Source organism: Phoenix dactylifera, unplaced genomic scaffold (genome assembly GCF_009389715.1).
Source record: "Phoenix dactylifera cultivar Barhee BC4 unplaced genomic scaffold, palm_55x_up_171113_PBpolish2nd_filt_p 000918F, whole genome shotgun sequence".
Taxonomy (NCBI): domain Eukaryota; kingdom Viridiplantae; phylum Streptophyta; class Magnoliopsida; order Arecales; family Arecaceae; genus Phoenix; species Phoenix dactylifera.
Genome location: NW_024068278.1, coordinates 120,823 through 136,069, shown reverse-complemented (window position 1 = coordinate 136,069; position 15,247 = coordinate 120,823). Strand labels below are relative to the sequence as shown.

The following is a 15,247-nucleotide window of genomic DNA, read 5'->3' as shown; positions in this document are numbered from 1 at the left end:
GTAGTGTTGGCGAGCAATGGCGGATAAATAGTGGTGATAATGGCATTTTGTGGCGATTCGACAGGGATAAAATATTTTGAATTTAGAAAAACTAAAAGGATTCAAAAAAAAATACAGGTCACATAATAAATATAAAAATTCCAAAAATAACAGAAATAAAAGCCATTAAAACCAGGTTAGCATGTCATGACAACAGGTGGTTGATGAAGTAATAGTATTCTGACAACTGCTCAGCCCCAAAGCAAATCAAAACACCTTCCTTTCAGTCTTTGCAACTGTGAATATGCTGCAATCTTTTTAATGAAAGAGAAGCTTGTCACTAATGATACACCTCTAATCCTTCCTTAGCAGGTTCAACGACATTCCAACTTGAATTTGTTTTGGTGCTTGCACTCATCTTTTATATGAATTAAACCACTTTTCTAAGGGTGGAATGAGTGAAGAATTGGCACATCATAAATACTTCACCTTTGCTCCTTGTGAATAATTCATCATACTTAATCCCGGAATAACTTACTCCTATGATAACCTTCTTTTTCTCTCAAAGTTGCTCCATTTATTTAACCCAATTACTCCAAATTTCCTTTTCCGCTTCCAAAGGCCTTTGTAAAGGAAAGAAATTTTGGTTCTTAGAAAAACTATGACAAGATCACCATTATTTCATTAAAATTATTAATCAACAAAAATTTAAGAGAGTAAGCAGAGGGAAGCAGATATTTGATCCCAAAGAAAAAGATGGAGACCAACATTCTGAAACAGCCTACCCACTGAAGAGCTCTTAGCATCCAGATCGCTAAGGAGAATATCATCTGCCAACAAAATTCAAACTTGCAGTGCCAACCATTGAGTATAACAGGCATAGGTTTGAAAGAACAGCCAACATGAAGACCTGCACTTTTCAATCTTGCCACAGAGATCAACAAAACATCTTCTATCACTACAAAATCCGTAATGTTTTGATCAAGAAAACCCTTCTATCACTACAGAGATCAAGATACTTGATCGATAACCACATGGCCTCAAAAAAAAGATACTGGAAAAAGATGTGCTAAACCGTCTCCAAGGTAGTGCAACTTTCACAGCCATTTTCTGAGCAGGGCCTGTTTAGACTTAAAAAATCTCACAAGAAAACCTTCTGTGTAATCCAACTCACTTGAGCCAAAAAAGAAAAAGACATAACATCTAGGGAGCAGAAGTATGTGTAATAACTCAGGACCTCACCCAAAATTGTTAGCCGAAAGATATTTTTTGGATTTCTTAGTCCTGTATAAGTACCTAAGATCTCCTCGGCGAAAAACCGATGTGGAACTAAACACACGCCTACACGAGTCCTCATATATTAGCTCGGTTTAAGTCCTGACGTCCTCGTCAGGCTAAGAGTTCAAATCTATTCAAATTTAATCACAAGCACCACGATCGGCCCATGGTCAGCCTCTATGAATTTGTGCTACAGTGTCTCCTAGTCCACATAGGCTACGAGCCGAGTTCGCTTTGATATAATTTGTAACAACCCAAGAGCTCACCCAAAATTGCTAGCCGGAAGGTATTTTTTGGATTTCTTAATCCTGTATAAGTATCCAAAATCTTCTTGGCAAATAATTAATGTGAGACTAAACACATGCCCACACGGGTCCTCACAATATGTACCATGGAAAACAACATCAACATGTCACAATAGAATAGAAGTTTTCCTCTTGATCAACTTTATAACCTCCAATCGACCTTCCAGTTTGACAATGGCAAACCAAGGTATCTAATGGGGGTAGCTAGCAGTACAACCAAGTAGACAAGCGGATTGTTGTGCCACAGTCTATCCCTCACCTAACAAGACCAACAGTCTAATAATAGAATTGATGGATGGGCCAAACAAATCCTCAAAACAACACAGAAGAGATTCCGAAAACTGAATCTAATGCTGTTAAGAATTGCAAAGTAATCTTATACTGTTAGTGTGATAAAAAAAATTAATGAAAGGATCCTACCTGAGTCATTGAATCCATAGAGTCTGCTGCACTTCAAGATTCGCAAAAATTTCTTCCAACAAGAACAATTGTCTCTGATAGGATCAGAGATTGGCAGAAGTTTTTTTCGAAGAAAGAGCTTTGTATGCGTGTATTTAGAGAAGAGATCCCCATAAGCTATTTAAAGCTTTCCCCAAGGACCAACTGCCTCAGGTTGTCACACCCATGAAAAGTCACCTGCCCCCCATCAAGATAACTCTTCACCATTGAGAAATTATGTCTATGCCCTCGTTGTGATTATTAAAATTTAATTATAAAATTCAAGAAACACTTGTCAATGTAGGCCACAACTTAATGAGATCCAACATTCTTTCACTTGGACCATATTGACGCCACTTGTTAATGTGGACCACAACTTGATGAGATCCCAATATAGTGTACATGCAAAATACTTCTTTAAATTGGACTAGAAACAATTCAGTTGGTGTATTTTTGACTAATCGCCCTGAAAATCTGATAAAGAACATCTGCAGCTAACACAAAGAGGAGTGAAGAGTAGTATACCATAGGTGTGTATTTTCTGTGGTCCAATGTATCTCACTTCTCATAAGCACTCAAAAGTGTTCATATCTGACATTTCTTTTACCATTTTTTGGAGAGCATGCATTTTTTTGATGCATATTTCCAGGTTCAGCCATTCTGATTTGAAAAAATTATTGCATTCTAACTCTTGCACTTATTTTACTTTTTGGGACCCTGCTACGGTATAATCGGATGATGAATGCAGATGCAAGAGTGTCCTTGATTGACCCAACACTAACTTTGTTCGACAAATGCCCAAATCCAAAGACCTTTTTTATTGGCATTGGCTAAACCTGAATTGAATGAGGCTTCAGGTTGGACCGCAGTTGACCCTACCAAATTCAGGACTTGGGGTGCTGGTGAGGGGTTCTACCAAACCTTGGCCGATTCGGAGCTGGGTAGGAAGGAAACAAGATCATTAAAACTTTAAGCACTTTCGTGATAATTAATTTCTTATGCATTCTTCTCTCTCAAAAAATTTCTACATTCTTAGTTTATGAATTCTCAATGGGTTTTAGCCAGATACTCTACTAATATTTCAGGGCAAAACCTTAGCATTTAAAGATAATTACTGTTATATATAATATTTGCATACCAGATTTAGCAAGGGATCAGAATGTAGCTTGCAGCTGATGTGCTTGCATATATTTGGATCAACTTAATTCCATTCAGCCGATATTGGTGCACTTCTAGATCAGTTTTCTATAGTTTTATTTGTTCTCTCTTGAAGGTCCTGTTTTGTTGCAGATTAATGGCTTCATCTATTTGGTTCTGGACCAATGTAGAGCAGTTCAGATCAGACAGGCATATCTCTACAGAACAAAGAGATATGGAGTCCATTGGTGCTATTGGTGGAACCCAGTCAGCATGAGCAAGATTGGAAGCTATGCTGCCATATGTGCTCTAGTTTTTTTTTGGCATATGTTCTTGTTTTTGGTGGAGAGCATCTGGTTTTCGCCGGTGGCGTATGATGAAACATGGAATCTTCAGAGACCAAGAATTAGAATACTAGGACTCCAATCAGAGTATGATATTGCTACATACATTCGATCAATAACCTTAGAGGAAAAGGTATGGTTCCATCACCCAAGTTAAACATATGGTCCCAGTGGTTTCTTTCTTTTATTCTTTTTTCCTGTTACTTGGAAAGTAGTAGCTCAGCTTCCTTGGTTATATATTCTGAATTATCCTTATCCACCTGACTAGCAAGTTAATAAGCTAAATTTTAAAAAAACTGAAAACTGTACAGATGATGACTGAATCATAATTCATCTAATGCAACAAAGCATATCCCGATCCGTGACGCTCTCAGAAATGACTGTGATGCTTTCTGCACCGGCATACTTGGAATTGCATGGGAGACTGATGACTGCCACAATCAATGGTTCATCTTGATTTCAAACCATGCAAAACCTTCCTATAGATTTACTTTTATCTTTCCAAGTCCAAGTTATAACCTCTCCAGGGCTGGCATCCGGGATCAAATTAGTTTTAGAAGATCAAGCTTCATTAACGATCATCAAGTAATTTTTAAAATTCACAGATCTTAAGCATTCTTGCAGACCTAAAAAAAAAGCAATGACTCTTCTTTTTTAAACCCTTTTTTGCTGATTTCATGACCGTTCAGATGCTAGCAATCATATTTTTTATAGGTTCATGTAATCATTGTTAGAAATTATAAGCTATACATATGTTTTGTCTCTTTGACTTATGGCTTTTGTCTTTTTGGTTTCCGAGGTTAGTTAATGTTGTCTCTTTGGTTTTTGTGGTTCATGAATTTTCTGTTTCATGAACTTCGTTTCTTGAGAAGAATTTATTATTACTTTGAATATGTTCTAAGAACTTGGTTCTTGTCTCTTATAAAGTTATGTCATTAATAAGTGTAAATTCGTATGGAAATTTGCCTATAAATTTTCCAGCTTTGTAACTTCAGAAAACACACTTGAATCAATGAAATTTGAGTCCATTTTCAAGTAGTAACATCCTAGCTAGCCTCATTTCTCCATTGTTCTTCATCAAGAATACACTTTTCTTGATCAGTTTTTGTATTTTTTTTTTTCCTACAATCATATTGTGGTACAAACCTCTGAGAAGAATATACAAAAACACCAACTTCCTGAAGTAATCTATCAAGCTCTATCATGCAAAATAGAGAGGTGAAAACCACCTTAGTTTACAGAAAATCATGTAATCTTACCGACCGACGAAGCAATCCTTTCGCTTTCAGCCAAAAATGATGATGGCCGGCCGCGGTTGCTTGGCATATAAATCTAGCATGAATAATTGGTAGGGGTCCCCAAAGCCTGAAAGATTCCATATTATAGCTCTCTTTCAAGCATCTGTCTTTCTTGCGGATAGCTGAAGCAACTTGGACCCCTGGTGTCTATAATTGGTTGCAGGCTGGGAGACGCAAAGTATGGCATTGTCCATTTACATTACAACATAAGGAATACTCCTGCCCCACCTCATCTAAAGGAGGCAAGCAAAACATATATCAAACATGAATACCATGCGAGTTTAAAAGGATAACACTTAGTAGCAAACAAGTTCACATTTATTGTTATAGCGTGATGATTTAATCTACGCTTGCAGAGTTGCAGATAGCAGTACATAAATAAAAACCAACATGCATATCTTACACTTGTTCAAACTGGGCCACAGTAGTGATAATTTATGCATATAGTCACGCCGGCGGGATAGCATATCAGAGTCCGGCGTTGTAGCTGAGGCCGGTGCCCGGCAACCATGAGTCACCAAAGATGAATTCAGAAACAGTAAATTTGGATGCCTCGGAGGCGGAGAGCGACGAGTGGACGCCAGACCAACCGACCCGACCGGATATGGAGGCCCCTGGGCCAGTGTTGGCGTACTCCCCATAGTAGAGCGTGGAAAGCGCGAAGCTGCCCGACCATGGCTCCCATCCTGCAGGGTCGATGGAGTCATCCATGTAAGTCTCCATCACCACCGTCCTCGAGTACTTCTTCCATGGCCTACCAAGGTAGGTCGGAGTCCCGCCCAAGTCCGACGCTCCGACGATCCTGCATTTGTGGATCGATATGCCGGTGTTTTGGTTCGGGTCCTCCCGGCCTTGCGCCGTGATGACGTTCTTCTGGCCCCCGCCGGCCTTCCGAGGTTGGATGTAGCAGTTCTGGAAGACCACTGCCGAGTTGCCGAAGATGAAGTCGACGGTGCCGTAGATGTCGTCCTGTGAATAGAATTGCCGGTTGGAGAGGGTGTAGAGGGTGTCCTGGTATCCCTGTATGGAGCACTGGTAGATCACGGACTTATCCCCGCCGACAAGCAAGGCCACGCCCTGCTGCTTCGATGCCCCGGAGTTGTTGATGATGGTGACGCCCTTGGCGATGAAGCCTGCACCCATGGCAGCTGAAGAATACAAAAAAACTATCAACCTTTTTCGCAAAGTTTTCGAGCGACGTCAAAGCTGTTTAGATATTGAAGAAAAAATAATGGGGGATGAGACATCAAATACAGCTGGAAGGAACATATATCTATCTTTAGATTCTTTAGAATTTTACAACCGAATTGACTTCATTCGTGGCATTCTCTAAGTGGCCCATGCTGTTCTTCGTGTGCCACTAACCCAGCTAGAATTCGGTCCTCAATTTGATCATATTTATCGTGCAGGAATCTGGGATTTTTTCATTTATATTTTGAGGGAGAAGATTGGTGAGTATTTTTTTCATTTATGTACGGATTCTTATCTTGTCCGGGCTTTAACTAACATTTGATATGGACGTAAGCCGGTGCAGTACGGTATACACTTACCACATTGAGGCTAGCGTTAAAATGGACGTAACACTAATTGAGCCCATCCCTTCAAAACATTATTTGAGAGGGGCCACTAAGTGAGACGACCATTAATGCAACTAATCTGCCCCCCCATGATGGCTACATCCAAGTTCAAATTTCACAAGCGAAATGGTCCACAGCACAATGGAACCTTGGCTCTCATTTGAGCCGACGTTGCTAGTAGCTGCTTTTGGACCTGTCACGTAAGAATTACCACGACCAAGAATTTTGGCATTTCTCGGGGTAAAACCGGAATGGTAAGAGTTAGAGAGAGTGAGAGAGCTCATTCTCACCGACGGTCGCGGAACCGTAGGTCGTATACCCGTTTTCAACGTTCTTGCTGCCCACAATGACGGATTTGCCCTTCCCGTCTCCCATCAGCATGACGTTCTTCTGCTTGGTTGGGATCTTGATGTACTCATTATAGGTCCCGGATTTCACGTGTATCACGCTCCTGCCACCGCCGCCGGAGGCCAGCGACACGTAGGCGATGGCCTCGTTGATCGTCTTGTGGGTGCCGCTGCCATCCTTCGCCACCACCGCATCCGGCCGGACGTCCTCCGGGGGAGCTTCCAGGAGCTTTCGGTCCGCGGCGGACAGCCATGCCGGAAATCCGTCGGATAGTAGCTTCCGGCCGCCGGCATCGCTTCCAGTACCGTTGAGCTTCATGTGGAGGGCGAGCGAGTTGCTGATGAACTGCGTCAAGCTCTCCACCTGGCGGCTCATGGCATCCTTCCCGTCGGAGGCCTCGACGATCTGGAGGCTATCCTTGCACGTCGCCTGGTTCGTGAGGGCCGCGCTGAGCCAGGTCTTGATGTCGTGAGGACTCGAGCTCTTCTTCGGGTCGAGGACGTCGTTGAGTTGATCCAGGGTGATGTCGAGGAGCTCGAGGCAGTCGTCCATGCCGGTGGGGCGGCCGGACCCGAGCTTCTGGTGATTGAGGGTTAGGTTGTAGGCCATGGCGCGGACCGAGTGGGCGCGGCCCATGGCAAATTGGACGGACACGTCGAAGACCTCTTTCGCTGACTTTGTCGGTGCTCCGGCAAGGGAGGCGAGGGCGGACTCGCATGCATTTGGGTAGTGGGTGGCCTCGCAGGCAGAGGTGATGGCGCTAGAGATCTTGGTGGTGGTGGTGGTGGTGGTGGAGGTGGTGGTGGTGGTGGCGGCGGCAGCCCTAGAGACTGTACTGAAGGAATGGTAAGAGGAAGCTAGACCCTTGGGTTTAGCTCCTGCTTGCTTTGTGGTTGTCAGGGATAGCGCAGTTGATAGAATAATCACTAAGGAGATGGCACATGCCCACAAGATGAACTTTTTCTTTTTCTCCCTATCCTTGGAGCTCACTCTCTCATACATGCTCATGCTGCCGAAGGGGAACATGACACTAAGAGAGAGACACAGAGAGAGAGAGAGAGATGGGGTGTTTGATGAGCATTGGTTAAGGTTCCACAAGCTTTTATAGGGAGAGTTTCAGGGAAGAGGGAAGCTACCTTTTACTAGAGGAGTCAAACTCATGGGTCCTATTGAACGTATTGATGGTCCATACGTCATATCAAGCTGAGCGGAAGAGGTCAAAGAAGGCATCTCCTTATCTCTCTGTTTCAACAAGTCGGTCAATGGAAGCCCTTTAACAGATTATCAAAGAACTGATATAAGCTCTTTGCTTATATCAGATTACTAGCAGAAAAGAAAAAAAAAAGGCAGATTAGCAAAGAACAAGGTGAAAAACAATTCTCAATCTCTGTGGCCTACTGATTTGATAATTATCACTTCCCACAAATAAATCCTAGTTTAATTAGTAAAGTGCCTTGAAAGTATCTCCATCAAAGTCATACTCTAGTTACCAAAATATTAATTGTTTTAACAAATGATAAAAAAAAGATGGTAATCCTACGTCCCAAAGAGAAAAAGAAAAAGAAAGAAACTAAAGAGATGGTTTAATTTATTGTTGTTGCCGTTCGATCTCTATCCCTTGAACTTGGTTTAATTTCTAATAAATTAAGAATTTGGTATAAGATTTGACAATTTAATCCAAGAGGTAGTGATCATATGTTTTAGTAGGTCCTCTCCATATGAATTTTCCGTTGCAATGTTTTTTATGCCATTATTTAACTGTGATTGTAGTGATGCTAATTGCTGATTATTATTGATGGACTGAACAATTGAGAGTCTCAGATAAACAACTTCATAGCACAAAGGGTGTAGGTACGATGTCAATACGTTGTGGTCCATTTTAACAATGAGCTTGCTTCCTTTTCATCAGTTAACCACGTTACATTAATCAAAATTCGAAAGTATAATGAACAGACCAATAAATATGGCTTACACGAGGATGCATGAAAAGGCTCTAAAACTACTAAAATGGTACTATCAATTGGTTGTAGCTGTCTTCGTACATCAAATCTTCATCTAATATCACTCTCACATACATACGGACCGATGTATATGAGGGGGAGAGAGAGAGAGAGAGAGAGTACTCTGAATCATCCCTCAAAATGAGCCGTGGAGGGTCATAATTCACTTTGAGGTTATGATGTAAAGATTCTTGTATACGTACACAGACACACACATACACCAAACTTGTTATCTCATCCTTTTCACGGAATTAATCATGCATGCTAATCTTCTCCGTATCATGTTGATGACCTACATATTCTCAATTAGTTTCTTTTGCTTAATTGAATTAAGAGATGATTGGAGCACACTCCCATGCAAGACAATATGCTAATCACTTAATTCATGATTTGATACTATCACTTAATTTTGATACTGGGCACGGGTCGCCTCCTCCTCGAGAGGAATTCGACCACGTACAGTGATTGGGTGGATACGGGAACAGGGGTGCTCAGTCAAGAATCGGCCGTTACTCCACGATATTCGTAGGATACTGGGGAAGCCCGAGTCTTATCAGGTCATACACGTATATCGGAAGGCGAACGATACTGCAGATTGAGTTGCTTTCTTCGCGGCTCATCATTCTGAAGATTTCGATTAGCTAGACCTTGGGGCTGTGCCTATGCCTTTGCGCAGCATTTTGTTTTCTAATTTTGTTGGCTGCATCCACACCCATCTGGTTTGAGCAGCCGATGTACCAAAAAAAAAAAAAAAAAGTCATACTTTTCCACTGCAATCTAAGTAATTCCACATTTTAGCCATCTATATCACACTTAATTTTCATGTCATCAACTGAAAGGAAAAGCCTATGCATGGTGAGCAAGATTTGGCATAGCTGTCGAATATCTGTCTTTCTCGTACATCTTAACATAGAAAATAATATATTAGAAGTCAGAGAAATTAGTGAAGTGATTGGAGAAGTCTTTATATTGTCCTTCACGTGGCAGACCTTCTCTCTTTATTCCCTAAACCTTTAACAACAGCAGATTGTTGCTTCAAAAGATAAAAAGGCACAGCATACCATTCTTCGAATATTATTGATTGATCCCTAGGTTTTTCTTTTCAGGTTGGATTTAATTTTTTCTAGCTTAGTGCATATTCTCAGCACCTAATGACCACAAGGCCTGTTCTTTCTTAATTCAATATATTGTTCCATTACCTTTGTTGTGAGGGTTATTGTAAATAACCTGGTGATTGCACCCCCCACACTCCATTTATGGAAGGTTTCAGCTTCCAATCCTGAGAGGTGTTTCCCCAAATGTTCGACATTAAAAAAATTTTATTTTTATTTTGATATTTATTTATTTTTTGGGGTTGTGGAACTTTAACCCTAGGGTAACATGTTATGGTAAAGAGTATTGTGGATTAGGTCCAATTCTAATAGAAAAAAAATATGGGCAGCAGTAGATTTTGCTAACGACAAATTAATTAATGGACAAAATCATCTTCGACTCAAGTCGAAGAATCATATAAAAGGAGGCAAATTACTTATGTAATAGTTCTTATAAAATTTGCATCCACCACTTGATTTAGATAGCTAATGAGCTTTCACTTTGCCGAAGGAATATTTGTCTCCTTGTCAATAGAGATGGGCACTGGGCCGGGCCGCCCACGGCACGGCACGGCACGAAGCGGGCCGTGCCTGGCACGGCCCGCCAGCTACAGTGCCGGGCCGTGCCTGGCACGGCCCCTTTGATAGGGCCGTGCTGGGCTAGAGGTTCCTGGCCAGCGGGCCGTGCCAGGCACCGCCCGCTTCGGGCCTGGGCCGGCACGGCCCGGTCTAGGCCCGCGGGCCAAGCACGGCACGGCCCGCGGGCCAGCACGGCACGGCCCATAAGGGCCTGGGCCGGGCTGGCACGCGAGCCTGGCACGGTCTGGGCCTGGGCCCGGCTCGGCCCGATAAAATTTTTTTAATAAATTAATAAATATTGAACACTAAGAAATCTTGATTTATGAATATAAAGCCACCTTAATGGTGGGGGGTTTGGCATAGACCCCTACCAGTTTATTAATTTAAATCAAAATGGTACATGAAGGGAGGTTTGGACCTTGGTCTGACCTCTAGATTCTAGAATATAATAAGAAACTAAGAAAGGGCCGAGGTTTGGACCTTGGTCTGACCTCCAGAATACAATAAAAATGTACAATTATAAAAAATTAAGAAATCTTACTAATCATCAGTGATTCAGTGAATCAGTATTCACTCTTCAGTCTTCAGTCTTCAGTCTTCAGTCTTCAGTCTTCAGTAGTGTTTGTATCATCATCATCAGAGGATGTTGTATTATGTCCACCTTTATCTTGAAGTCTTGCCTCAGCATCCAGCCAATCCTTGAAGCAGAGAAGCATCTCCACCGTTTCGCCCGTCATCCTACTTCTCTTTTCGTCAAGAACACGCCGACCTGCACTAAAAGCGGATTCCGATGCTACCGTGGACATCGGCACAGCTAAAATATCGCGTGCAATTGCAGACATAACAGGATATTGATTTCTAACACTCTTCCACCAAGATAATACATCTAGATTCTCTATTTGATTTTCATCATATGCAGACTGAAGATCATTTCGTAAATAAAATTCTAGTTCACTACTTAAAGATGAAGAAGATGAAGAGGAACTTGAAGCATGTGTGTGTCTTCTCTGTGCAATGAATGAAAAAATAGATGACGAACGAGAACTACTAAAAGGAGGAATAGAGGTTTGTATTTGTGTTCTAGATCCACGAATTTTTTCATCATATATAGCATAAATATCATAAAGAAGTTGTCTTACCTCATCTTTAGCAGATTCAGCATCTTGATTCATATTTTTAGCGTATGCATCAAGTAAAATTAGCACGCCATTTAATTTAACTCTAGGATCAAATACAGCAGCTAAGTTATGCATAGGACATATCCTGTCCCAATACTCATTCCATTTAGATTCCATTAGGTGAATAATAGGCATTAAAACATCATCATATCTATGTTCTGCAAATTTTTGACTAATTATATATGCTTGTTGTAAAAATGAACATGAAGTAGGGTAATAAATACCAGAAAGAACATTGGTAGCATTATAAAAACTAAGCAAAAAATCTTCCAAAATTTTTCCTTTATTCCAATCAGTTTCAGTCAATGTAAATCCTAATCCACGATCATTAATATATGCACTTAATAAATTTTTATATGGGTATGCATCATGTATCATGCTATATGTGGAGTTCCAACGAGTAATTACATCAAGTTTAAATTTTTTAAAACGTTTACCATGATTTATGCATAATTCCTTAAATTCTTAAAGTCTTGATCTAGAAGCATGAATAAAAGAAACTGCATTTCTAATTTTTGAAATCACATCTTGAATCATGCCCATGCCAGCTTGAACAGAAAGATTTAAGATATGACATGCACATCTAATATGCAGTAAATTTCCATCTAATATGGGATGCAATGAGTCTTTTAATAATACAACAGCAGAATTATTATTAGATGCATTATCAAAAGTAATAGACATAATTTTATCATTAATATTATATGAACATGCAGTTTGATAAATTATATTTGAAATTTGTTGCCCAGAATGTGGAAAATCAAAAGCACGAAAAGCAAGAATACGTTTATTTAATTGACAATCATTATCAATATAATGAGCAGTAATGGCAATAAAACAATTACTACCTACAGATGCTGACCAAATATCAGAAGTTAATGAAATTTTTACATTTAAAGTAGAAAGTGTTTCAATTAAATTTTGTTTCATTGCTAAAAAATTTGTCATAGCTACTCTTCTAAATGTACGCCTACTAGTTCTTTTGTAAGCAGGTTGTAGGTTTAATTGAACATATTCTTCAAAATTAAAAGATTCACATAAACTAAAAGGTAATTCATCCTTAACTATCCATTTTACAAGTGCTTTTCTTTGATTTTCATGATTATATGCAAAATTACCTACAAGCAATCCCCCTTGTATATTAAGGGTACTTTGAGTTTGAGCATGAGAATCATGCATCCTATGACTCTCTTGATGTCTTTTTAAATGCCCTGTTCCCCCACTACTACTACAACTGTAAAGTTTGGCACATTTTTTACATTTAGCTTTCCAGACTCCCTCAACCATAACTCTATCAAATTCATTCCATACAGTACTAGTCCTCTTACGAGAAGAGGTTTGACCTTCACTCGGTTCACCAGTTCTAGAGGAACTAGGAACAGGGGGTTGGGGATTAGTTTCTTCTCCCTCAGAAACAGGAATGCCAAACTGACTTTCCTCAAAAGATGACATATCTATGATTAATTCAAAAAATAAAAACTAACCGCAAGGAGGAATTGAGTAGAGGGTCGGAGGGCAGAGGCAGAGCCGAGATTCCGAGCTTCCTCTTGTGCTCTCAACAGAAGCGACCTTCTCTTCTCAACAGGAACCTCCTCTTGTGTAGCACTTGAACAAACTAAAAATTAAATTGCTAGAAGAGCACTTTAGAAGAGAGAAATAATAGCAGTAGAGAAGGAGAGAATGAGAGGTTTGGTGTGGTGAGAATGAGGGAGGAATGGGCTATTTATAGAAGCCCAAAAATTTTTTTCTCCCAAAATACCCCTCCATTCAGCCGTTATTGGACTGTTGGGAGGGGTAAAATCGACTTTTTCCCGAAAATAGCCGTTGGAAACGGCTATTTTCCCTCCCCCTCTCCAGACGGGCCGTGCCAGGCACGGCCCGTCTGGAGCCGTTACGGGCCGTGCCAGGCACGGCCCGTTTAGAGACGTTGCGGGTCGTGCCTGGCACGGCCCGTTTGCGCCCGTTACGGGCCGTGCCTGGCACGGCCCGTGCCGTGCCGTGCCCGGCCCGGCCCACCAATAGAGGGGCCGGGGGCCGGGCCGGGCTGGCCTTCCGTGCCTCACGGGCGGTGCCAGGCACGGCCCGTTTAGAATTTGGGCCCGGGGGGCCTGGGCCGGGCCGGCCCGGCACGGCCCGTTGCCCAACTCTACTTGTCAATGGGTTGCTATTCAAAACATTGCTTAATTTTGATGTTAAAGAAGTAACTCTAAAATCATAAAGTTAGGAATTTTTTGTTGACTAAAGGGAGGGAGACTTATCCTGAAATAATTATTCAGGTCCAAACCCTTAATATGCACCATCCAATATTTGAAGATGAAATCTCAACTTTGTGAGCAAGGTGCTACCACTAAGGAGGGCTGCAATTTGCCTTAAAGATATCATAAGATGTTACTTAGATTTGAATAACAAAGAAGGTTGAATAGAATTAAGTATTTCTTCATAGATATAAAGGTCAAAGTTGACTGGTGACCTGTCGCACCTCGAACCCAACAACCGGGTCTGGGCACATAACAAGGCTGTATACTCTCTAGAGCAAAACCCCAGAGAATATGTAAGGCCTGAAAATTTATTACAATCTCAATATTATTGAACAATAACAATCTCAATTCATAACAAATAACAAAGTTGGTCTAATTATAAAATTAAATCATCTAACTAGTATTAGTAATGTTCTATCTATTCATTCCTTCTATCTATGATCTCAAATATAGTCCAGTGCCACGCAACCTGCAACTTTGAAAGAAAAAGAGGAACATGTTGTAAGCTTTACAGTCTAGTAAGAATCCTGAACCGCTACACCATAAGTAATAAGAAAATAATCAATTAGCAATATCATATAAATTAATATCGTATCAATACTTGAAAAGCTCAAACAAATAGCATGCATACACTACAAAAGAAAGAATATATCCTGGCGCTTTGTTTGGTCTTTAGCGTCGGTAAATTTCCTGCCAACGCCTCCCAAAGCGTGGGTAAGACGTCGGGCAGGTGGGGGTGGGCTCAGTTTAGGCCGACGCTTCCAAAAAGCGTCGGTCAAAAATGAAACGTATGCCGACGCTTTTAAGCGTCGTTCATCTGCGAATTTATATTTATATATATATATATATATATATATAAATTCTCATTATCATCTTTTCAAAGAAGTGTGTGTGTGTATATATATATATATATATATATATATATATATATATATATATATATTAAATGTAACCAATTGTTTAACAACAGTTTCTTATGTCATGTCATCCATTTCTCATTAACTTGATTTTTATGTTTCTAATTGATTAACTTCTGTCTTTGGACTAACCAAGATCATGCCTCAGTCCAAGACTGACAAAATTCCACGCGTAATCTCATAGAGGCTATCCCCATGCATTAGCCCACGCACGCTATTCCTCGCTTAAGCCCATGGGCGCTATCATATGACGAGGTTAGTCCCAATAATATATTGTCTGTCTGATTTATATATTACTTTTGTCAAATCAGTTACCATTTGTACGATGAATTTCTCTCAAATTCAAGATATCTTTATTTATATAGTCATGTTCTCAATATATGATACGTATAATAACCATACAAATATATTTGTATTGAAAATAATATAAAATATATCATCATATGCTAAACTAAATTTATTGATATAAATCTCATGATGCAAATCCAGCAATACAAATCCAATAGAAAATAATTAATAA

At 40.4% G+C, this 15,247-nt stretch overlaps 1 protein-coding gene across 1 annotated transcript; it reads right to left on the bottom strand.

The window, feature by feature from the left end:
- Window positions 1-5,053: 5,053 nt before the first annotated feature.
- LOC103723292 (pectinesterase-like) lies at window positions 5,054-7,781 on the bottom strand. Its single transcript, XM_008814171.2, has 2 exons — window positions 6,647-7,781; window positions 5,054-5,927 (listed from the first exon to the last, which is right to left on the bottom strand). The coding sequence occupies exons 1-2, from the start codon at window positions 7,728-7,730 to the stop codon at window positions 5,248-5,250; spliced, it is 1,764 nt and encodes a 587-aa protein (XP_008812393.2). The 5' UTR covers window positions 7,731-7,781; the 3' UTR covers window positions 5,054-5,247.
- Between the last annotated feature and the right edge of the window lie 7,466 nt (window positions 7,782-15,247).